Source organism: Lutjanus erythropterus, chromosome 9 (genome assembly GCF_056507025.1).
Source record: "Lutjanus erythropterus isolate fLutEry1 chromosome 9, fLutEry1.hap2, whole genome shotgun sequence".
Lineage (NCBI taxonomy): Eukaryota > Metazoa > Chordata > Actinopteri > Lutjaniformes > Lutjanidae > Lutjanus > Lutjanus erythropterus.
The window spans coordinates 15,513,046-15,539,553 of NC_139325.1; the positions used below are offsets into that span (position 1 = coordinate 15,513,046).

The following is a 26,508-nucleotide window of genomic DNA, read 5'->3' on the forward strand; positions in this document are numbered from 1 at the left end:
TGTTAAAGTCGGAACTGTGGATTTGTTTCTCAACTAATCTCAATGAGTGGTGTTATATTTTATGAACTAAACAGTTTAACAACAACAACAAAAAAATATTATTCCCTTATGGTGAAATCACATTTTTTCTCTGCACAAATAGGCCATATAGATATGCATGTTGATGAAGACCAGCAAAATGATAAATGATAAATACATAGTCTGTGATTGCTTTCCTTATATACTTGAGATAATTGTGTTGAGATTCTTCTTTATTCACTCTCTTATACATAATGATTATTGCTGCCAGTGGGTCTGCACTGGAAATCAATGGAGAGATCTTGATCTTGCATGATCTTATGGGGTTTGCAGATGTAAACAAGGGAGACGGAAGTGGTGGTACAACTTGCTGTAGTAATGTAAGCTTTGCAGTGAGAAAAAAAAAAACAGAAGGATAAATGAATGAATTTGGAGGAGAAAATGTTTGGGGAGACAAGGTCAACACAGGTTTGTCTATTCGTCAGTGAGAAGTAAAAGTAAGATTTTAACTGTCAGTTTAAATATCTGTCAACAGTAGTATGCAAGCTATCCCAATGTCTGTAAACCAGATCATTTGGGCTATACTTTGTTACCGACCGAGGTCTAGCCCAAATTTCTCCTCCAATTGAGAGGTGATTTTTTTTTTTATATATGACTTTATTTGAATAATTAAAATTTCATCATTCCAGTCAACTGTTTCTTTAGAGTATGTAGTTTGTACTCAGAAGCATAGTTTTGGATTTTTATTGTATACAAATGAATTATGAATGAAATGACAAAATTAAGTGACACCAAAAAGTAACACCAATAATAAAACTACCAAAAAAGCATGGGGTGGCGAGCAGGGTGGGATAAGTATCTACCTAGTGTAAATCTTGGGTTACATAAATATCATTTAACATTCTGCCAAGTCTATACTTAGGGTAGATCTTATTCATTGTTTGTATATCCAGTGAATATGGCAAGTATTACCGCCTTGTAGAGACCAGTTGTTGGACACGATGTGGAGAACAAAAACCAAATTATACACATGCTTTTTGTGTCCACTGTTAATATCCTTTTGGGAAGAGGTTGAGTAAACCTTAGTGAACATCTTTGAGTTAAATGAACATCTGAAACCAGAAAATTTCTTGGTTATTAATTTGTTGGGCATAATTAACACTACTGGCATGCATCCCTTCAACATACGGCGTGTGACAGCCATGAAACAGGCGACGGAGCAGGGTGATTTTGTGGTAAATCACCACAAAACTCCTGGAGCGTGAGCCCGTCTCTTTCTGCAGCAGAAATGACCAGAGACGACGTCAGATCAGGTCATTTATCAATGACCATGTAATAATTTGTTCATTATTTCTTAGAGTATGTTTTAGAGGTTATTTTGTGCTATTTATTGTACAGGTGTATACCATTCATTCCAACTTTACTAATAAATTATTATCATTCTTCACCCAAATTTGCAAGATTTGTTTTTCCAAAATCACGGCTTTTCAATGTTTTTCTTGCCTCTCTTTCGATGGGTTGTTAAAGGGAAAGATACACACATTAAACTGTCAGTAAGTTAGCTGAAAAATGAGCTTCAACAGTTAACCACAAAACTGGATGCTGTGTGTGTAAAAATTGTCACTAGGCAAAGTTGTTAGTTAGTTACCTTTTAATATCTTTTATGTTGTTTTATGTTGATTCATGAGTTAAATTAGTTACTATCAATTCTAATTAAAGGTAGCCTACACTATAAAACGATGTCCCATTTACATTATAATAAATCATTACCAAACTGCATTTGTTAAGTGCCTCCTATAGGGGGCATGACACTAACATCAATCCATCTCTTGTATTATGCACATAATGACACATTATGACTTACATAATTGCAAACAGTCACCATTAACATGTAGTTTAACCCTTGACTTAAACTTGATGGTATTCACATGAATTAACTGTAGCAATGATAAGACATTAATGATCACTGTCGATGGAGCAACAAATCTCTTCAAAACTCTTCTTTTAAAACCAGTGACGCCAATGTTTCGACATCAGTGGAAACAGGTAAATATGTTGTTTCACCTCTCCCATAAACGTTCACACACACCGAGAACACACACAGAAACAAGAGGACACAGGCAGTGTCGCTACATAAACACACGCGCGCCCTACACTATGTATTTCCATTCAGCCATGAAAGCAACAGGAAGAGGAAACGCTGCTTCCTGTGGAAGAATGGGTGGAGGGGGCGGTGGTCAGTCTGAGTGTACCCAGCTCTGTGTGTGTGTGTGTGTATACATTGTACTGTGAATATATGTGTGAGTTTATACAGCAGTTCCATCTGTCTTTTCTACCACTGTTGTCTCAGGGGTTATTGGTTCATCTCCACCCGGAGTGTTGACACAACTGGCTTTGGGCGGGCACTGAAGCTGACCCTGGGCCCTCTTGTTGACACCACTCAGTGCACATGGTTCCCAACACCAGTGATTTGTGACACTGTGAGTGGGAGGATTTAGGCCATGAGTCTCCCTCTTCCTTGGCTACATTTTTGTCCAACTAACAATAGTGACTGTTTGTATTTATATGTTTTTGTCCATATCAGAGCTGATGGACAGTACATGTTTTCTATGCCAGTTTTAGTCCAAAACATTTAGAGTTTACTAACCTAAGTCCCACCTGTACATCCTTATGATATGAACTGGTTAAAGCTTGGTTTAAATGCTGAGTCATATCTTAGTCCAGGCATTTCAGACAAAAGTGTAGGTCAGCCTCACAAATTGCAACAGAAACAAACTCTACGGATTTGGTGTCCTCGATATGTTTTGAATGACAAAGAAAAATCTTCAAATCCAAAAATGCCGGCCGCTGCAGAGGACTAACAGCCTCAGTTACAAGGGGCGGACACTCGCAGTTTGACCTTTTACCCCTCTAAAACTTATGAGCTCTGAGGCTTCAGTAGAGATTCTGAATTCTTACTGAGCAACACCAAGTGAAATACAAAATAACTAAGTATTTGGTTTGATTTCTAGGCTATTATGAACGCTAGAAAACCAGACTATTTATGACTACAGGTTGATTAATTAGTGAATGAATAAGACAAGAAACTTAACATAAAGTCTTAAGCATTACTGTTATATATCACTACATTGACTTGGCTGACCTAGAGGCCTAAGAAGTGTTATGAGCCTGACAAGTATTATTGTCAAACAGATGTAATGTTAGTCCCCTTGACTTCCATTCCAATTTTCAAACAAAATCCATTCATCCATTTCAAATAAAGTCATCCTTGACCATTAAGTTAAATTAATTATTTTAGTGAACTTAAAATAATTTTTGTTTGCACTGCCCTGTCATTTTGGCCTTCTTGTCCTCACAAAATTGACAACACCAAAGTTGCCTCACCCCCTAAGATGATAAAATTTCTGGCCTGCTTTTCACTAACCTGACACGCCAGATGGTTTGTTACACAGAACCATCTGGGAAGCCGTCCACAGAAACCATTTAGAAAAGGGCGGGCGCTTTCGTAAAAACACTCGGCAGGTGATTGGATGAACCATCTGTCACGTCTGACATGGGTTAACGTCAACGATTCAGATCAACTCACTAAATCAACGCTGAAGCCAGCCGGAAGAAGAGCAAAAACGTCTTTTCCATTGATAAAAGCCTTCAGTGCTGCTATTTGCTCTTCTTTCAATGAAGATATACTCAACTGTTCTGATATAACTGACGCTATCGCAGTATCTGTGCAAACCTCTTCAGGAGCCACCGTTGTTAGAGTCGAAATGAGTTGCTTCTATGGACGCTTCTTGCTATTGGCACCTGAAACCACACCTGTAGCTGCCAGTAGTCCCTCCGAGAATGCTGACCGACTCGCACCACCTCTGGTGCGGACACAAACAGATAGCTTGGAGCTTTGTAGGAAATTGTGGCATCACCAGTTTCAGTATTTTCAACACTTTCCCTAACTTAGATTCTTAAGACTTTAAATATGTTATAAAAGAGTTTCTGTTGCAATTCGTGTGGAGTCATATTGTACAATGTCTGTACTATCTAACAAATAGGGATCATACAGTATCTGCAAATCAAAGTAAATCTGCAGAGTTAATACAGTATAGTGTCCTCGGCTACACTTGTTAAGTCAACAGCAGAGCTCCACAGACTACAGTAAAGTACGGGAGGGCAGAGAGGGCTGTGGCGCAGAGCAGCAGAGGGCAGCATACAGCTATGGGAGGGGCAGGGAGGCAATATGGGTCAATTATGGGAACAGCACTGTGACAAGACATGACAGAGAGGGCAGGGTTGGGGCAGAGTTGAGGCAGACTGGAAAACAGCTGAATAATATGAGAAAGTGGCAGGACAGAAAATATCAGTCCACAGCGAGTCACAGCCCAAGGGAGAGAGTGGTTTGGGATGAAGGCTGCGAAGAAGAAGAGGTGGATGTTTGTGTGTGTGTAGTGGTTGTACAGGGGTGGGAGGCTTGTTACTGTGAATGACAGTAATGATGATGGTTTGTGACTGCGTTGGCTGTGTGTAAGTGTGTTTCTGTGCATGTATGTGTGCACAACAGAGACTAAGACAATGTCTTACCATGCAGTTCATAGCAAAGTGGTTGTGCTGGGTCTGCAGCTCGACTGCATGCTGGTGGTTCCCTCCGATCTCTGTGTAACTGGTGAGAAAAAGCCCCTTGTTGTGCATTATCCAGTCGAACATCTACACATGGAAGAAGAGGGGGAGAAAACGCAGTTAGTCTTACAGAACGCACTTCAAATGAAAAGGGTCTTTCCATCTTGCGTTTACTCACATTGACAGCAGTGAGAATAAGAGGGCCTGTTGTTTGATGTTTGTAACTGACAAAAACCTTTTATCATTCATCACTGTACTGACTTCCCATCGTCAAGCTCTTCTGTAATAAATAGATCCAAAAGGTCATGCTGTGTGTGGGGGTCTGACTTAGGCTACCATAGGCGACACATTTCAGAGTAGAAACTAGTTAAGAGAGTGCTGCAGGAATGAATCCTAAAACCCAGTGATGAGTTAGGATATTAACATTTCTGTTTGCCTCATCTGGAAGTCGGTGGGTTTTTTTTTAAGTTTTTGTTATTTGACTGAAATAAAGGTCTGTGGTTAACACAAGCTTAAGAGGTTTTCACGTTTTGTTTTAAGACATAAAATACATCAGTAAATACCCATTTGAGAATTTTGAAGCTTTTACACTTCTTCAAAAAGGCAGCTGCTAATGAGTTTAAATGATACTACATTGGTTGTCACTGACACATGAATGTCATCACGCCGAACATCAGTCACTTAGTGGGCATGCAGCTGCAAAACATGTGCGTGGTGCAGTTTATTTATAGTTTCATGTTAGCTTTTTACTTCAGATAACTGAATTTACGTTTCATTCAAAAATTAGAAAAGTGATGCTCATTTGTGTAAAATTTTCTTGTGGAACAAAACATAGTATCATAAACTTCCACAGAGCTAATTTTCTGCATTATTCCAAAAACCCAATGGAAAAATCCCATTGGCTTTTTGTTTAGGGGACCAGAGTGATGCTAACTTCTGGGTTGGCCTACAAAAATACATTCCTGCTACACTCTATTGGGGACAGCTTATGCAACGGACCCTTCCAAGTCCAACCCAGCTGAGAAAGCTTGGTGCCTGGCAGAACCTTAATCACATTTCTCCCTTTATGTGGCTGTGTGCTCTTTCTGTGTTCCTCTTACTACATGCTTGGTGTGTGGAAAAGGTGTGTTTAATTAGAGCTCTTTCCAGAGTAGGCCTCTGTATTTGCCTCCGGCCCTGTATGGTTCATATAGCTGCGTATATTTCCCAGCTTCAGACATGCAACATCACACACTCTCCTGAAATACTCACGACATGCAGGCACACACTCACTCACATTCATTTCCTCTCTGTTTCCATGCACACAAGCACACAGCTCAGATAATAATTCACCAAGATATAAAATAATGCTAAGAAACACACACAACACAATCTTTATGACCAAAAAAGCTTTTAAAATAAAAACGAGAATTTATATTATTAAGATATTGTATATTAACCTTCTCTCAACAGTGGCCAGTAGTAGTACAGCAATGCACCTCACTGTTAAGCCTTTACCACAATATACATACACAGCCTCACTGATCTGGCCTACATGGGGATGAAAGTTGATCTGAGGACTTAAATATTTGGATTAATGTAATGTTTCCAAATACCCAGCTCAGACTGGCATGCATGCATGCATGCTCATGCTTCAGATTAGCTCCTGTGTGGCCTGAAATACCTGCATATATCAAAAAATAAACTGTATATTGGTGGATATTAGCATAGAAGCACCAAGGGGCAAGAACATGAGGTGGCAGTGAGGATCTAATTAACCTTATTCTCTACATGGTTTCAATCGTCATGATCATCATTTGAATAGTGTAGAGAATAGCACGGAAGAGAACAGAAAATCACGCTGACCTTCTCTGCATCCTGCTCGAACAGACGCAGCTGGAAACACTGGTCCAGCTTCAGCTTCCTCATGTGCCACAGCTGCTGCAGATTTTGCCGAGTCCCGTGCAGCTTATCCAACAAACCTGTCACTTTAGCTACTAGGTTGTGTGCATCCGCATGCGTGTGGGAGCCGTAATGATGGTCATTGGAGTCTCCACTGGCTCCACCAGAGCGGTTACCATATCCACTTTCACTACTACTTCCACCTCCTGCAGTTTGTGACTGTAGCCTTTGCAGCAGCCTTCGTCCCTGCGTGTCCAGCTCCTCCACAGATGCCTTCGTGGCCCTTTTCTTAAGTGCTGCGTGTTCTTCCATGAGTCTCCGAGCTCCCTCCAGGTCCCGTGGGAGATCACGCTGGGACAAGGTGTCCTGGAGCTCCTCGAGGCGTGCCAGCGCCCGCGCTGCGTCACTGGCAAACGTCTCAAATGACAGCCGCACCTGAAATGAAAGTTAGATAGGTAGAAAGATGTACTTAATTAATCCCAAATTGGGAAATTGTTGTGTTATAGCAGCAGGATACCAAGACATTGCACACAGTCATATACATAAACACAAGAAGAGAAAAATATATATCAATAGAAAAATAACACAAATAACAAAATAAAATTAAAACAGCTCATTATTATTATAAAACAGAAAGCCTGGTCTTTCTAAAGGACAGAAGAAAAAAAAAGGACATGATAAAATGTGTATTCAAACCTCAATCCAGTCATCATGGTTGTACTCTAAGCTGCCCTCAAAGTCAGCTGTCAGCTGGGATGGATCCACAATCTTGGATAAACCCTCTAAGGAAACCATCACCGTCTGGTGCAGTCGGGTTTATGTGGGACAAACGAAGTCAGCAGTGACAACGAAGAGAAAGATGAGGTGAAGGAGGGAGACAAACCACCAGAAATTAATTATCACAGTCATCATCATCCTCTCCATATTCAAAACTTATCCAATGATAAGGGTCAAAATACTGTCCACTGTTAGACCTAGATTATGAGAAGAATGTGCAGAGTCAGTGGCTCTACACATGTTTAGATAGGTGGGGTGACCAAAAGGAAAACATTCCAGACATTTTTAGCCACATTCATGTTATCATTAATAAGATGGAAATACACGGATATAAACGCTTAAGAAGTATAAACAGAAATTGCTGACATTCACCGGAGGCAGGCAAACACAATGAAAACACAAAATATGCTGTCAGATTTGGGGTTGAAGTCTGCCTCTCAAGTATGAGTGTCAAGATTCTCAAAACTTTCAATTTTAAGGTCACAATGCAGTTCAGTTTTCAATTTTTTTTCAGCATTGATGGCTGCCATATCGAGTCTTCGTTTGTAAAGACCAACATTTTCAAATTCGTCTTTAAAATGTTACTGTTCATACGATGTTAGTTCAGTGTCTTTACAGCAGAGTTATGTGAAATGCTACGTACCATGGATAAATTCTACTAGCAGAAACACTGAGCTAGCTGCTAGATAACCACTGCGTCAGTGGAGAGCAAGGGCCAAATTGAAGTTTTGATCAGTTTTCAATTCTGAATTAACCCCGCCTCTCAGGTGTGTTATAGATGCTATAATAGCTAGAGGTTTAGTTTCTTTTTAACTGAAAGCAAACTAAGACACAATTTCAGGAGTAGTTGTAGGTGGAGGTGTGAATGTACACTATAAAAACTTGTGCTGCTGGATAATGAGCAACAGTTAAACAGGGAAAACTGAACAGCAGACCACGAGGGAGCAGAGAACACATCTTGATGTCTTCCCCCGTTGAGAACTAGCAGCCAGAAACTCAAACTAGTGATTTTCTTTACCATGTCCTGCTCACATACAGTACAACATACAACAAGTGGCATGTCCAAACCCAACTCACTTCTGTTGGGATGAAATGCTTCGCCATGTCCTATATATCCTGTTTCCATAGTAACTGGGTCAGGACTAAATATACCAGCACCACTTGCCCACACGGGACAGAACAGTGCCACTGTCACTGAGCAGCAGTCCAATTAGATCTGATAAATTAAGACCTATGGCTATGCTAAACTGACAAGTACTCTAATAGCTTACAACAAATTGTTAATCTTATAATGTATTGACATAATGAGCACTGCCAAAAGCCCCTTTCCTTGTAGACAATAAAAAATCATAAACACATCATAAACCAGTATACTCAGAGGAGACAATAACACTAATGATCCATGTAAAACATCTATAACAGAACATAAGCCACAAATATGAAAAGAAGCACATAAAGTATCGCCCACCTCAAATTCAAACTTGGAGCTGCCGAAGTTGGTCCTCTGCTTCTGCCAGAAGTTGTCTGGCTTGATGATGAGCGCGACGTGAATACAAGACGGAAAAGACTCCTGAAGGATCTTCAACAGAGGCTTGATGCTGTCCCACTTAGAACCACGCATGTCCACAATAACTGTGAAGCCATGTCTGGCCACCTCCTCGCTGCAGAAAACACGAATAAAGAGGTCAGATCCTACCATGAAGAACAAATCAAAACACGAGAAGATATATTACATTTAAATTATTTCATCATGGTAACATCTAACAATTCGAGCAGTTTAGGAGAGAGGGTAACATGTGAAAACAAAAGGACAAAACCAATCAGCTGTGATTGATTTGAGACTGAACAAACATGAAAGAGCTACAAGAAAGATTGTCAAACTACTGAGTCACATTATTGTCACAGCCCATGTAACAGAAATAGAGACACCGCCCCCCCACAAAAAACAAAAAAACTAATGAAACAACTAACGAAAAAAAGAAAAACACCCATTGTAAATTTTGTAAAAGCTCTGTTGTAACTACAAAGATGCCAAAAAGATTTAAAGTCAAGAGATCCCATGCAAATCTCTGGAGCATCTGGGGAGGGAAAAAATAGTTAAAACATTCAAGCGTTGAAATTTCCACTGCTGCTTACCAGGAGTCGTGCTGCTCTATAAGTCCATAAAAGGTTGTTTCTCAGTGTTAAAGGCTTTAATCTGAATGTGTCTAGCTAGGAGACAGAAACAGACGCAGGCCCTCCTGCTCTAACTCACTCTGACCTCACTCTCTGAAAACAGATCGGCAGCCAAATGGGTAGAGAAAAACAGAGTGTCGAGGAGGCAGAGGGGAGAGAGAGAAGGACAGAGGGAGGGGGAGACAGATGTAACAGAAAAAAAAAAGGAGGAAAGACAGAAGAAATATTTAGACAGGAGAAAGAGAAGTCAAGCTGAGGAGAAGAAGCTGACCTCCTTCTGAGTTAGTGACACTTTGTTCCTTCTGATCCTCAAACTGGATGGCTGGCCACCTCTGACAAATCTTTTCTCCTGTCTAGTCTGACCTCCTAACACAGAGCTGAGCTTTTTGGATGCCTGGAAGTCTTTGTAAACCAAAACCAGCATGTCTTAATTCAGAGCAATCTACCTGTCTTTTACTGCTACAACACATAATACTTCAGATAAGTATTTGAAAAAATGCAGGTGGGCTGTCTCAAGATAAAAAATGCATTTTTAACATGAAACTGATTTATTCAGGTTCGTCTGCACTCCAAACTGAACACAAACTAATACCACATAAAAGCAGAACATAAAACCCTTCACTTACATCATTTAGACTTGATCTAACCCCTTTTTTGAGTTTGTATGTACTTTTGCAAAGAGGTGAAAAGATTTTGCATCAGAGGTCAACATCTAGGGTCATGGCATTGAGAATCAATTCAAAATAAGAGCCGATTCCAAAGGAATCATTAAGAAATTTTGAATTTGATTCTATTTATTAATTCCTACACAAACTGCACTCAAATTAAACCAAACATGCAAACACCTACCACACATCAACCTTGGCTATCAGTCGGCATTTATGTGTTTGTCTCACTAAATCATGAGTCAGTTAACATACTTAGCCATCAAGTTGTTTGATTAGCAGGTGAATAGCAACAATTTTGTGAGTCTTGTAACAATCAATTAAAATTGTGAAGAAGCAAAATCAATAAGCAGAATCTGAATCAGAATTGTTAAAACCAAAAAATGCTCCACCCTTTCAACATCCGATTAATAGTTTGTGTAGTGTAGATAGTTTGCAAGTTATTTCAATAACAAACATTTGCATCATACTCTAGTCAGGCTACTTCTGACTGAAATACAGGCATGTGTTGAACTTCTTTGATTTTGACTTGGATATCAAGGGGCCCTGAAGAAACCCAGGCCAAATTTTTGCAGTAACCGATCTGGTCCACCTCTTGCCTCAAGACAAATCTCCAAACTCTACTGTGAAAAAGACTTAAAGCACCAGACCTGCAAAGAAAGCACTAGCAAGCGCAGCACAGGGGAGATCAGAGGCAGCGAAACAGAGGAGTGCAAGCTCCCCTCCAAGCTAATCACAACTGACTCCAAACAGAACAGCCTGGAGCCAAGTGTTAAATGTGAAGGAAAGGTGCTCCTACACTTGAACATCAGGCGGCACAAAACTACAGAGGGAGTGCAGCTCTGCAAGGACATCCTGTGGCTACACACTTCCTGCAGCAGTTTATAGACTCGAGTCTATACGATAAAACAAACAGGGAAACGGGAAAGAAAAGCCAACCAAGAAAAGGGACATTTTGTTTAATTAGAACTGACCCACTCTAACTACACAATATCAATAGCAGAGTGAGAGAGGGGAGAGTCACTACATAGTGGTAACCTACATAAAGGAGAGGGAGCTTTTTCTAGAGAGTCAGGAGGAAATGAGGTGGGGAATGGAGGAAGGAGGGGGTTGAATCTTCACAGAGAATCCAAAAACAAAACCATCCCAGCTCTTTGTAGCCTCAGGTTATGCTTCAGAATTTTAAATCCAAGCAAGGTGGGAAAGTCTGACACAAAGAAAGCTATGAGATGTGTGTGAGTGTGACTGAGAGGACGAGAGGATGAGCCTGTCTCAAATTAACCCAGGAGGAAAGACAGGAAAGGGTGCATGTGCATATTCACAGATTGAAAACCTATGAATCCTCCACTGAAAACCTGTGTGTGTGTGTTTGTAAGTACCTGGGAATAGTAGCCAGGTAAGCTATAAGCCTGCGGAGGTCTTCGGGTCGTATTCTGTCATGGTTGCTCCGTGCTGGAAAGGTGAGAACTGGACCGCCGCGTCTGTCTCTACCACCTTTGGGTAGAAATCAAACAACAAAAAGTCATTAAAACAGCCACTTCCCATGTAGGTCATGTTCATAGATAAAGAAACGTAGATAGCGCATTTGCAGTTTGACATGCATCTGCTCATCCAACATATTTGAGAGGTCAAGATCCACCAGTAAACAATGCATTATGCATTGAGAGTTGCAGACTGTAACTTGATCACTTCTGAACAGATTTTCCTGAGAAGACCTGACAAATTTAACATTATAGTGCTTACTTGTTGGGATTAAATTCAGTCACTAGGGGTGATCTGACCAGCTCTATGTCACTGAGCTGCTTAGATGCTATTCACGCTATTTACCCTCTGAACAGTCACGTCTTCTACTGGGACATGCAGCCTCTGATCAACATCAAGTGTCATCACTGCTTTATATCAGTACAGTATATAGAGAATATTTCATGAAAGACAATTCAGAATCAAGCAGGTTACAGGTGTAACAGGTGTTACAGGCCTCCAATGAGTTATTGATGCTAAATGCATAATGCCTGTATACTGTAGCACAGCTGAAGCAAAGCTAAATCTACAGACTGAAATTTTAAAAGCTAGCTATTATCCTTTTGACTACTTAGTCTGCTACTGTCCAGTTCACGCTGGACTACATAACCATCACATTACTACACCAAAAAGATGTCAAGTGAGGGCAGTGGTTCAGTTCAGAGATGACAGTAGCTAATTTATATGAGTGCCATCTGTGAATATTTCTGCAGTTAGTCATGACTATCCTGGGTCAAACAGAAGAGTCAGGGCTCAAATTAGTGTCACGATGACAAGCCTTGTAATAGCCTTTCAGTCAGAGACTGTCTGCAGCAACAAACAACACTAATTATTAATGACCAGCAAAGACACACTCAACCTCACAATTATGGCAATGGAGATGCAGTTAACACTAACGGGGTAAAGGTCAGGTCAGCACCATGACGAGTCAGAAACAGGTCACAGAAATAAATGAGTCTTACAAAATCATAGAAAGCTTGAATTTTCAACAAAATGATACCCCTGCTGCCATTTTGTGACATTCAGTGACACATAGTATGTATTCTCATTGGAAACTATCAGATCTTTCAAGCACAAAAGCCACAAAGTCTTGTGACTGTGTTGATTTTGTTATTATTCTGAGGATGAGTGTGACTTTAGATCTTTTAAAAGTAAATAAATTAAAAACTAAAGATGTTATTTATGCTAGAACCAAAGGTTTCTTTTTGATTAGTAGACACTTAATTAAGCATAACGTATGAAACTGAATTCTCCACTTCTGTATAAAAGATCTTGACTTCACCTCACTTGATTTCTCTCTTCTGTTAAGTTTGCCTTGCATCACCATGCAAACAAAACAATACATGAATGATATGAAACCCACTCCCATGCAAGGTCACTGCAGTAACACAGAGATACAATAGCTACTTCAAAGTGTAGGAAAGAGTTTAACAAGCTTATCTGAGATCAAGGCAACATGAGCTTGTTCAAAAACGTTAATCTAATTCCCAATTTTTTTTCACCACTTCTGAAAAAGATTTCTACCCTTGAAAGATGAGAGATTTAATTTTCAGAGCATTCAGACTCCCTAAGACACAGTCCAATTCTGAACTGGCTGACCGACTGAAGGGCAACAGTGCAAACATATAGTTTGGGTTTGCTTTGACATCTCTTGATTGAAAAAAGTACGAATGGCAGTTTTTATGAGTACTGACACATTACAATATTTGATACATATAACAATATCATATCAGTGACATAAACTGTAACGGTGTACATCTGACCTGAGAGAAAGGCAACCTTCTCCTTGAGGATTGGAAGCACATCAATTGCCTTCATATCCTCATTGCGGTGAAACCCTGAAACACAGAGAAAAACAGACAAATCAGCAATCAGAATCCACCTATCCAAATGGTTTTTGTTCATTTTCACACATTTTTAGTATGCACTGAGTTGGTGTTTGCAGCTTGTCACTGTTTGTTCTAATCCAGATGACCTCAAGTCTCTCAAAATGATCCACTTTCTTTAGCATATTGTATAGAAGACAACATTATTATACAATAAGCATGGATGTAGCCCCTAGATGCAGCTGAGCAGCATGTCATGAGAAACATTTATATTGTGTAGTCAATACAATTAGTGTGTTAACATCAAGGGTTAAAAGTGAAAAACAAATATATGGATCTGGTTATAACTATGGCGAGTCAAGCAATGGTATTGTTTTCATTTCTGAAGATATTAGCTTATCTGAAACTCAAAGTAATAACTTAAAATTTCTGCCATAATTATCTTGTCACAGTTACTATGGAATTTCAAAAACATTATCATTTGATCCATTTTGATCATGACAATTGGTGAAGTTGCAGTCCTAAGTGTTTAGCCTAGCCTAGCCTTTCCATGATGGTCTCGCCTGCTCTGTTGTGGTATGTTCTTCAAATGTCAACTCTTTTTGCATCGCCTCCTCAACAGATGGCACACTGGTTAATACCAGGAAGCAAGATGGAGCAATTCAACACACACACACACACACACACACACACACACACACACACAGAAAAACACACTCACACCAGCTGACTTTTATCTGGTGTGTCAGAGCAGTCAGTCATGAAGACAACTGATTCAGATGATCCAGTGAACAGAGTAGTGTAGGGATGTTTGATACAGTCAAATATCAAAGCAGATTTTCACAGTAGGCATCTGATAATAACTGGGAGCTTTCATTCAAATACAGCGTATTCCCATTTGGTTCCCAAATTCTCTATCACTGCCACAGTGAACATCTGCATGTACTGCAAAACCCAATAATCAACAGCTGAAAGCTATGATGCTGCAGTCAGTAACAAATATTCATCAGCCACAATATTGACAGCTTTGACCACTGAATATATACGAGTGCATGCAAGAGAGGAGGTGGGGGGGGGGGGGGTGGGTGGGAGGCAATGCCTCTCTGCAGATGCAGTTAGCTGGTGATGTCATCAGATATCCCTCATTTTAGCTGTGAGCCATCTCTCTCACACGCACACACCCCGACACACAAAATAGCCTATACAAGGAACATGTAGCCGATTTGAAATTGCACACTAGCAGCAAATCATTATCATAGATTATAGATTTGTTTATTTATTAGATTACTGAGTTATATGTCTATTTATTTGAAATTCTGTCAAACAATCGCTAACACCAGCTAAGCCAGAACTGACTGAAGTTTCAGTTTCAGTTAGCTCTGATTGGTGGCACTGACTTATAAGAAATATACTGATGAGAATTGAGAAGTGGATCCAATAAAGAATCTGTTCCAAATTGTCCATTCAATCAGAATCATATACTTCCAAGCTTATCAGTTCCTTTTATTGATGCCGCCATGTTTTTCTGACAGTTGCACATTCTGAAAATAATGACATCAAACTAATTCTTCTATGCTGCTGGAAATTCGCAACAAGTAGGAGTCATGCCAGTGAGGAAGCAGTGGTCCAAAGCGTGGCGTCACTTCATGAAGAAAGATGACAAAAGCACTAGTTGTAATGCCTGTACATAAAAACTAATAAATCATTTCAAGTACGGGTAGAAACACTATCAATACACAAAATGGGCTTAAAATCCAGCAACGATACAATCTACGCACAAGTGCAACTGCTTCCCAACCAAGCAACACATCCTTTCTTTGACTAAGAAAACCTAATGGAAAACAAGTGCTGTACAAATATTCTCTCATTTTATCCATTTCAGATGATAACAGACAGACTGTTGGTACATCTAGCTCTCAGGCTACAGCCAGCCAAGGAATCAATAACGAAATCGATACAGAATCATAATAAGCACAATTCATAATGGCACTGGTATTGAAAAAATCTTATTAATTTCCATCCCTTCACTTATGTCATTCAAAAACTCAAATAAGCTGCATTAATTGCCTACTTTACCTTCAGTCCAACTGTTAATGGTCTTTTCACATTAAAAAATAAGAAAAGGAAAAATGATCTTTTCGTCTGTGTCTTAGTTTGACTGACAGTAGCTGACAGAAACCAGAGTGCTGGTGTTACACTGTAGTGAGACAAAACAAACAAACTGTAGCTTACATGTCATAGGCAGACATAGTGTTGTTAGTAACACTGAAGTGTAAGAACGACAGCAGCATCTAACCGGAGTGAAGTGACATTTGCAGGAATGTTTACATGCTGTTAAATGTGCTGCAGCTGAGCACCTAATTAGCGATCTAGTTTACAAACTAATGTTAGCAGTGACATTGCCACTGGTGAATGTTTGTTGGTTCCCCATCAAATAGATATTAATAGTTTTTCATGCCAGCCACATCAATATGAAATAATGCATAAACACGGATTACGGTCTTGTTCCATTTAGTGTTGCAGGCCCCTTACTGTGAGCCAACATGTGCAATAGCAGCATTATACTTCTGTTTGACCTGACCTAGTATCATTGGTAACACCTGTGTTTACCCTATTATTTCAATTTTAAATTGTTGCTGTGAAAAAGGTCCATTAGCTAAGATGCAGAACAAGATGTGATTGACTGCATATGTAGACATATGTATCCTCTAACAGATAAAGAAATGCAGTTTACTTTCAGTCTGACTCACGGTCTTAACTCACAACCTAGTTAGAGACAGTACTTGTATTCCTGCTGATGTGTCTCAAAATGCTAAAATGTGATGAGAATATGTAAAAACAAAAAAATGTGAAAATATGAGAAATATTTAGAGCAAAGAGCTTAGAACTTTACATAAGCACTGTGCTGCTTTGACAGTTATATTATAAACATTTAATCACACTGACTACGAATGGAAATGAGCTAATTAGATAGTGGCCAGACTGCTGAGTGCTGAATCATGCACTCACACACACACACACACACACACACACACACACACACACACACACACACACACACACACACACACACACACACACACACAACGAATGTCCTCAAATAAAAGTCAGTTATGATTCTAAATTCATTTGAAACTACAGTGAAGCCATAATCTGAAGCAGCAGCCAGTGATTATTACTCAAAGTTGAGTATTTGCTCTGAAAATTTGAATATTTTTCAGCTCACAGCTTGATACAAGCAGTGAAGGAAATAGCAAAATGAAGACATTTTTCAACATGAGTATCATTAAACATGTGACTGCTTCTTCCAGGTGGCAAATGAGCTACAACCCGAAGATATAGAGGAAAAAAAAGAAGGGTGACAGAGTGTAAAGTGAAGACAGAGAGGGAATGACAGAAAGCTATGGATAGATGAAAAGATAAATGGATCAAAGGCAGACTGAAATGGAGAGGGGCAAAGACGAAGTGTGTGGTATGAAATGACAGGAAGAGAAAAGCACAGGCTGATAATGATTCATGGGAGACGGCGAAGAGAAGAATATGGGGACAGACAAAACTGCAGCGTACAGCGAGACAGATAATAATACAGACAGAGAAGACTGCAGAAAGAGACAGCTAAGTAACTCCTACAGGTTTTAATGGCTCCCGTAATATCGATTTCATCCACGGTCTGAGGGAGTTAGGAGCGGCGGTCAGGCCTGGATGACAGCACATTAGCTCACAGTGGGAAGTGGCCGGACTGGACACAACCTGACTCACGGATAATGTCACAACCAGCTGAGGCGAGATGGGACTGAGGTGGCAATAATGGTTTCATTCTCTTTGCACGGCTGGTGAAAGGAGAGAGAGAGAGAGAGGCCAAATAGCTGAGTGAGTCCTACGCACCCCACACTTATACTTTTTATGATCTCCCTCTCTGTTGCTGACTGTCTCTGTATAACCTGCTGCACCTGTTTGTCGTGCAGCCTCCACCCTCTATCTGTCTCTCACACACAGAGAACATGGTAAGAAGATGTGCTTTGACAATAGCTGGAAATATGTTGAAAACAAAGACGTAGGCTTCATTCTGTGTCTTCAGAGAAGTGATTCTGTGAGTGGCACTAAACAGCAGCAAACAAGTGCCCAAACAAGAAGAGACTAGAATTGCCGCCTTGCTGTTGTATTCCTCTGCCAAACAGTAAAGTCGCAGTTTATATCCAGAGTCTTATAATACATGTGAGACTTTGAAAGACTTCAATAAAAGGTATTAAGTTTATTATTTTGGCAAAATGGAAGTAACAACTATAATAAGCTGTATAGTGTATGACTCCAGTGAATAATCTCCAGTGGGAAACATGCTGCCTTCATTTAAAGATTTTATTTTTTACAAGAGTTTCAGGTGTTTTTGCAGAACATTATGATGTGACAGTGAAGTTGACCTTTAGCATTTTGATTATAACATGTATAATATGTCACATTTTATTCTAACTGACATTTCTGTGAAAATTTGTTATGGCCAAAAATGTGTTTTGTAGGGTCAAAGTGACAGTCCAACTGGGCATTTTTTACCAAATATGAAAAAATGCTGAGAACTCTCTTCTCAGCTGCTGCTGAGATGGACATGAGGTCATAGCGACTGTGACCTTTGACCACCAAAACTGAATCAGTTTATCTCTCAGTCAAAGTGAACATTTGTGCCAAATTTGAAGAATTGCTCACTCAGCATGTCGGGGCTATTGTGTTAACAAGAATGGGAAGGATGTCAGGTCACAGCGATTTTGACTTACGACCTTTGACCACCAAAATCTAGTCAGTCCATCCTTGAGTCCAAGGGGACGTTTGTGCTAAATTTGAAGAAATTCTCTCAAGGCATTCTTGAGATATCGTGTTGATAAGAACGGGACAGATAGATGGCGGACAACCCGAAAACATAATGCCTCCGGCTATGGCTGTCACTGGCGCAGAGGAATAAAAATACTCCTCTTGCACTGTGTGTTCGCACATGTGTGTTTCCTGAGAAGTGTGCCCAGACACATTCCTCACTGTGGTGGTTTATGTAAAACACTGGCGCTGGCACACAGCCAACACTGACCTCTGTTATACTGCTGCAGCCCTGCTAAAACTGCAGTTCGTCACCTTTTTGAGCACCGCATTGGGCCAAATCTGGCAGAGAGCTGGACATATATGCACCTCAGGTTTATGTGGAAGGCTGCAGTAAGCTAGAACCAGATGTGGCTGCCATAGAAGTTACACATCTCAATGCTGCAACACTGTATTTTGGAAATCAGATTGGAAAATTCCACATAAAGTGTTGCAAGATCATAAAAAAAAGGAGAGCAGCAAAATATAAATAGCTGCCAGTGAAGAGAAAGATGCTTCCAGAGTATGATTACTACTTATGATGTCAACACAGTAAAATCGTGGCAATGCTGCAAGTACACAAGCAACCACACAGCCTCTCCTAATTTTTGTCATGTTTATATGCAGCAATAACCCATACAATATCCCACAGAAATGAAGTATTACCCTACACACTGTGATTCATGAAATCCCATCACTGCCTCTCGCTACACACACTAACACACCAGAACACGCAGGCACACACAACAATCTCTTCTCTTCACTACACACAACCCCTCATTTACAAGTCTGCCGAGCATGAAATAAAGCTTTTCAATCACAGACTGCTTGTTCATAACACACTCATAATGAGAGCAATCCATTTTACTGGCAGCCTGCACTCAGTGCCCTGTAAAATGAGGCAAAATGCATAGTGTTCGTCCAAGAAATAAGGTTTTTTACAACAACGTTTTTGTGAATATTTTTTTTAAAACTGGAATTCAAAGCAGGTGAATGAAGAGGAGGGGATTTTTTTTTTCCAGTGCTTGCCGTGACACAACTGTCCTTGCACATGTACATAGTAACAGGAAATACAAGGTGACGAGGCGATCAACTGCACACATGACAGGTAGTGGATCATGCAGACATAAGCAGTGTAGGAGTGGTAGATGCCAGTCTGTCATTCATCACACACACACACACACAAACACACACAGTAATGGAGACATCTTGTGCATTCATCAAAGGGACAATGACAGTATGTCATGTGGAGTATTTTGTGCATGGACTGGCTTGACAACATATAATGCATGATATATGATCATGCTCTCACTTGTCAACTATGAACCTTTAAGTGTAAGTGTGGAACTACTTGTCATTTTGGTGAGTTGTATATTTATACACTACATATTTAGGCAGTTGGTGAGAATGTTGAGTGATTTTTCGCCCCTATTGTAGTGCTTTTCCATTTAATAAATATGCAATAACAGTTCAGTGACTAAAAGGTGGAATGCTGCAAGGAAAGTCTGAACTAGTTGTAGGCTATTTTTTAATCTTCACTGTAAAAAAAAAAATGCAGGCATTTAGTGGAATCAGTTAATCTTTTCTCATACACACTAGTTTCAGAACACTCAAGAGTCTTTTGATTTGAAATGATAAGTTGAAGGAATGAACTGAGTTCAATCAATTAATTTAGAAACCTGATCAGTTTATCAGATTTCCCAGCATGCACTGTTTGAGAGTTAACTCTCCTTGATAATTAAAAACATATATGATGAAAACATGCTGTGTGTCTAATACATCTTAAGATAAGTCATGGTTGCTTGGTATCACAATAATGAAAACACACCAATGCTGGAACAAAGGAGCAGCAGCAGATGTAAGTTCTTTAACAAAAACTAAAAGGTCTGACCACATAACTCATATTTTATCTTCTCTTCATCCAGTAAAAAAAAAAGAATTGATTTTAAAACACTTCTTATTGTTTTTAAATGTCCTCTTATGTTGTTGACATGCTCACTGTACCTAAAATCAACTCAAAATCAGCGTATGGTGCTTTCAGTCATTATGGTCCTACTCTCTGGAATTGTACAAGTGTTCTCTTTCAAACTAAAAACATATCTTTTTTCGCAAGCTTTTAGGTTTTTAAGTGTATTTTTATTTGTTTTAGGAATCAGTATTATTATTATCTTCCTTTTTAAGATTAATGATAATAATACCTTCTTACTTTGTTTGTTTTTATCATGTTCTGCTTGTTTTTATATATGCAATACTTTATTATCGTATATGTAATTTTATGTTTGTCATGTATGATGTATCTTGAAGCACACTGAGTTTACGCTTGTCGTATGAAATGTGCTATATAAATAAAGTTGACTGACTTTTCAAAGAAAAGAAAAGAAAACATACAAAATCAAATTTGTTTGAAATCTCCATCAGTGTAACTAAACGGTCATTGTTCAATTAATATCCAAGGCTTATTGAACTTGTTTTCTCAAATGAATTATAAAGTTTATACTAGACTATTATATGACTAGAAAAGTTTGTTTTTTTTAAATCAGTACAAAATGACCTCAACTTGTCTGCTCAGATTCAGTCAACCAAAAATTTTAAGGCAGCCCGGGCATTAACATTTTTTTTTTAAGTTACAAAAAATAGTATAGTATTGTCTTGCAATACTAGACACTAGTTTTTACCCCACAGCTGTGCTAAGCTGCCACCATTGGCTATCTTTCATAGACCGTCAAATTACAGTTCTAGTTTGCCCAATTTTGTACTGACTTTGTCAGGTCAGAGATGAGAGCAGCTTTTCTAATTGTGTGTGCCGTCATGCAGCTAAAAGGTCATCCAACCCCACTGGTTTAGCAGTGATATTCTAGTAAAACACACAACCACAGAATGCAGAGGTGAAGATACAAAATTGTAGCTTACGTTTAACTTTAAGACACAGAATGAAGGAGTCTATACATGGACTGAACAGTTTCATGCTTGGTTTTAAAAGAATTTCTCAGTCTTCGTTTTTGAAAAGCTTGATCACTGTGAGGATATTTCACATGCAGCCTGAGCAGTGAGTACTTTGCATTTTCACTCAAGCAGCTATGCATGAATTTAGAAAGCAAACAGAGAGCATAAGGCAGTGACACATATTCACTCCGCTCACCCCTTCATCTTGTCTCTACACGAGGATTGTGCCCCCAATCCTTAAATTCACATTGCTATGTAGCAGAGGCACTACAACACACAGAAAGTGTGCCAATCAATTTCCTTTTGCCCTCCTAACTCCAGGCTGGAATCACTCACATGCAGATACACTACTACAGAACAGATTGTGTTTGTGTTGTGCACCAATTCTTCACACCACAGACTGAAAACTTCCTACAGTACATCCTTCAGGATCCAAACTGGGTTACAGACTTGTTTCTAGAAGGCTTTAATGAGTTGGGGAATGCATGCGCTAAGTTTAGAGCAGAATAAAAAAAGTTCATAAACCTCTGACCACAATTGCAACATGTGTAGTTTCTTCACCTACAGTGCGAGCATCATAACTCATTACCCAAAAATGAGCACAACTGCACATTCGTGTCGTCTTTCCGCAGCATGACGGAACAGACGGCCTCAGTGCACTGTGCCAATCCCTTCACTTCCAATCCTTTAGACCACAGGCTAGACTGTACATGGTGCATCTGCACAGCCTGGCACGCTGCATGATGCCAATCCTCTGGCTCATAACCTCATAACCTCAAACTCTGAACAATTACAAACTAGGCAGTATGTGTAGTACAGCAGAACAGACCAGGCCCGCTGCATAATACTGCAGAAATACTACAGCACAATTCCCCTGGTTGTTAAGTTGACCGCATAAGCACGAAACTGATAACACACATTCCTGCTGCCGGCGAGGAGAACTGTGCAAAGATCCAAAGATTCAGAGCAGTAGTCACTATGAAATGCATTTTATACCGATGATGTGCACCCCGCAGCAGTGTTTCACAGTACAGATGCAACAAATGGATTCTCATTATTTATTTGTAATCACAGCTGTATAAATGTAAGCTCTTTTAGAATTTAGTGTCTGCTTTATGTGAAGATATACAGTGCATGTGACTGTGATGGATTTCAGATGGCTCTTTTATACTCTCTCTGGGTCAGAGCCCAGTATGTGAACCTTGCTATGAGCTTGAGTGAAAAGAGACAACTGGGAGGCATTTGTCTCACTGCTCAGCCTGGTTTGGCTCAGTTTGGGACGACTTGGACTGGCTCAGAATGTGGGGAACCTTTGGGAACAGTGCAGAAACAGAGGAAATGCAAGAGTGGATTGGTTTAGTCATTACCGTGCAAGAGTTAGAAGGTGGTTGCATTAGTCTGTGCTTGATTTTGTTGGGTGAGAACAAGGCTCACTTTGGCCTTTCTCTCTTCATCAGCAAAGACAGTTTATGCTCACAAAAACAGAGAAGTGATAATTATGGAAAAAATAATCGAGAAACTAGTAGTAGAAGCATTACATGACTCAAATACAGTTCTGTTCTTTTATCCAATAGAATATGGCAACAAAAATAGGAGCTATGTATGGAATATTAAGGAGGAATTCGATTACACAAATCTCATACTGATATGACTTTTAAAGAAGCCTATAATATCTCAATTATTTCATAGTAAAAAAAGAAAAAACAATATTATCCCAGAGATTTCCTCCCCATTTAACCCAAATAAAACATGCTAAACAAAGGTGTTTAATATGTTGTCTCCATTATTAACTGCACTGTTATTATTGCACCATTCTGACTTTAAACTACAGCCTGATCAATATATCAGTTGATTGATATTATTGGCTTGGTGTTGACCTATCACAGCTTTATTGGTCTATATAGGCATTGGCACATATGGGCCTATATGAAAGCTTTTTTTTAACAGAACATAATGCTTTATAGGCAATATTGTATTTTCTTATTTATTTCATATTTTATATATTTTGATTTATTTGTGTTTTCATATTTGTAGTTATCTATAATTGCATTACATATCTTTGTTACAACTGTTGACCACTTTTGAGGGATCACTGCAAAACACACACACACACACACACACACACATTTATGCAATTTGTTGCATACATTTGTAACTTTTTTTCTGTTTGTTTTTTTCTTAATGTGTGTAAACCAGCTTGCGTGTGTGTCTGTGTTCTGACCTGTGTTTCACTGTGCGGCAGCATGACTGGCACCCTTTGCAGGGCGCTAAGAATAGTGCTCCCTTGGAGAGAGGGATGTGCCACTTTATCAGCTTTTTGGGTAAAACTTAACTGAAACCAGGCAGAAAACAGGGCACAGGCCACTGTACACCCTCGAGGGAATCTGCAACACAAAATCGATATCTCACCACCAGTGTCTGCCAGGAAACTTCGAGCTCTGAACGTCTACCACCAGTGACATCAAGTCTACAGCTGCCGTTTGCAGTAATACCAGCTCTTCTGTTGGTGTTGATGTTAAGTTATAATACGCTAGCTTTTTGGGATCTGAGAAAAGTCCAACTGATTCTCTCACAAATATCCAAACCACCTGGGAGTTGCACTCAAACATAAAAATACTGAAGCATCTAGAGCACTCAAAGTAATCTCTAACCTTCTGACTTTCATAGTTTAATGTTAATCTAACATTTGCTATTTTAGCCTAGAGGCATAAATGAACATTCAGCTTTTGGCTCTGAACCACAGCTTGTTTTTATCTACCTATACTATCTGCTTTCATCACATATAGACCACGTGAAGATGCCATGTCGTGTACTATTTCTGCATAACCCCCAAGTGAGTAGGGATATCAGGCTGCAATTGCCCTACTACATGTTGTTGTGGGCAATATGAGTGTTGAGCGTTGTCTATATGATGGTCTGTTACAAGCAGTTATGTCCCCTGTGTGACAACCCTGACTAGAGTAACAACAGAGTAGAGTAACAGCGCCCTGGTGCAACGGGGTGGATAAAATAAACAACTTAGAGCTCGATCTCTCTCTCGTTCTACCTCTCACTCCATTTCTCCATCTTCCACTCTCACACAGTCTTTAAATTCTTCCCTCAGATACAAAGCCACTTCTAGCAGCCTCTCTACTCTACTCCAGTTCTTTGACCTTCAGCCGGAGCTGGCAGGGGGCCTTGGGACTGTGGTGAGCTCAACTTTCATCGGGTTTCTCATATTGTTGTCACAGTGTGGCTTACAGTAAAAATAACACTTTGCTCCTACCGCAACCCCTCGACCTGCACATAACCCCTCAGCACAGCGAAAATGGGTATGAATAAGTCATAACAAATGGGAAGGGTAGGAAACAAAAACTAATCTCATGGTACAGCTCTGGCACTGGGCTTAAATGTTTTGCAGTGTGGCGCCTTCAGATAAAACAATGTCTTTCCCACCACTGAAGAGAGGTTATTAAATGTTTCTTACTGTAATTTGTTTAACCTAAGCAGAGAATGTGGAGTCACTATAACAGAGTGGTTAAGGCCATTAATCTGCTGATTAAATAAATTAATTAATCAATCTATAAAATATTCAAAAATAGTGAAAAATGCCCATCACAAGTTTCTAAAGCACAACCTGATCTCTTCAAATTAGGGGGTACATATTTAGTTGTGTAGTTGATTAAACACACATTTCATCTCTGACTGTTAAGTAGTCATTAAGTTTAGGGTATTTTTGTTTGATTGATAGTGGTGCTAACAAGAATTCATTCCTGTTCATCTTACAGTTTGGTAACCTGTACCTGAAGGCATCAGCTCGAACTCCTTATGAAGGATGTGGTTTGGGTCAGAAGTAATTTAAGGCCCTTTTCTTAACATTTAAAATCAGGTTATGCCCCTCAAACCACTGCAGGACTTCTTTCACCTCTGATTTGCACACAGCAATATCTGAGTCTGTTGTCAGTAGACTCAGTATGGCTGTGTCATCTGAGAATTTGATAATATAATTGTTTGTGTACTGATTCCTGCAGCCGGCTTACACAATCCTGGCTCCAGTACTTATAACCTGTAAGTCAGAGAGAGTTAACTTTCACTTGGCGCTGTCTACCTCTGAGAATTGCAAAGTACCACTTGATTATAAAGGGGTTCACCTCCATCTGTTTCAGCGTGTTTAACAGGATCTGAGGGAGTATAATATTAAATGCAGTGCGAAAATCCATAAACAAGCAGTTGGATTTTCAAGGTGTATTAAAATAAAGTGTCACCAGTGCCTCTACCATCCTTGTATGCAAACTGGCAGGGATCTAAGAGATGTTGTACTTCACTTTGTAGATTTCCTACCATGATGCGTTCAAGTGTTTTCATCACTATGGATGTTAAAGCTACTGGTCTAAAATAATTACTGACCTGAGGACAAGTGTTTTGGAACCATGATGGCAGCTTTTTCCATATTGTAGTAATGGTAAATGTGTAATCTAAAATGTTATGCAATCACCTGATGCTTGAAAATTGCACATTTAATCATTTCACCACTAGCCACAATCACTTGTCAGAACACAAACTTCTCCTTCTCAAACACAAACGTGAGCGTTGGAGATGTACTACTACGATGTAACTGTGTGATGAACCATGAAATGAGTACTTGAGTGGTCCTCCAGCACACTACTACTGATATTTCCACACTTTTACTCGAAAGACCACAATGTGATGCATATAAATAATTCATAATTAAGCAGGACAAAACAAAACCAGAGAAACCTAAATATACCCTTCAGACTCATCATACAGAACACAGAACAGAAATCTCTGTAAATCATGTTCACACCATTCAGTGCCACAAATACCCTAAATATAACTCATATTTAGTAGGCTACAGTGTGGGAGCAATGCTTAGATAAACAATGGTCAGCAGTCTTATACAAGCCAGTGACTGCATGCACATGAAGACACTACTTCACTGAGCTGTTTGTGAGACCAGTAAAGGGCACAATCAAAGCAGTTTCAATGCAGTATAATGAACTACTGTGCTCACATCTGTGCTCTCACAATACACTGCAGTGCTACACGTTACTCGGCACGCATTTCTGAAATTACACTTGCGACATGTGTGTGTAGTAAAAGCAGTAATGATAATATTGTACACAAGAAGATGAAAAGCTCACACAAATCACAACACACACACACAACCTGGAGACAGCCCAGGGCCCAATGCATGCTGCACTAATAAGAAAATCTGTACGACCGTCTATTTGTATGTGGAGTTGCTTCATTAGTAATCT

General features: G+C 39.6%; 1 protein-coding gene across 1 annotated transcript in view; it reads right to left on the reverse strand.

Annotated features, from left to right (window-relative positions):
- triob (trio Rho guanine nucleotide exchange factor b) overlaps window positions 1-26,508 on the reverse strand; it is a 150,180-nt gene that overhangs the window by 80,820 nt on the left and 42,852 nt on the right. Inside the window, exons 3-8 of the mRNA XM_084726265.1 lie at window positions 13,406-13,480; window positions 11,501-11,615; window positions 8,750-8,942; window positions 7,201-7,305; window positions 6,469-6,939; window positions 4,588-4,710 (exon numbers count right to left, since the gene is read on the reverse strand). Of these exons, the coding sequence (XP_084582391.1) occupies window positions 4,588-4,710; window positions 6,469-6,939; window positions 7,201-7,305; window positions 8,750-8,942; window positions 11,501-11,615; window positions 13,406-13,480 (1,082 nt within the window). The remainder of the gene's footprint in view (window positions 1-4,587; window positions 4,711-6,468; window positions 6,940-7,200; window positions 7,306-8,749; window positions 8,943-11,500; window positions 11,616-13,405; window positions 13,481-26,508) is intronic.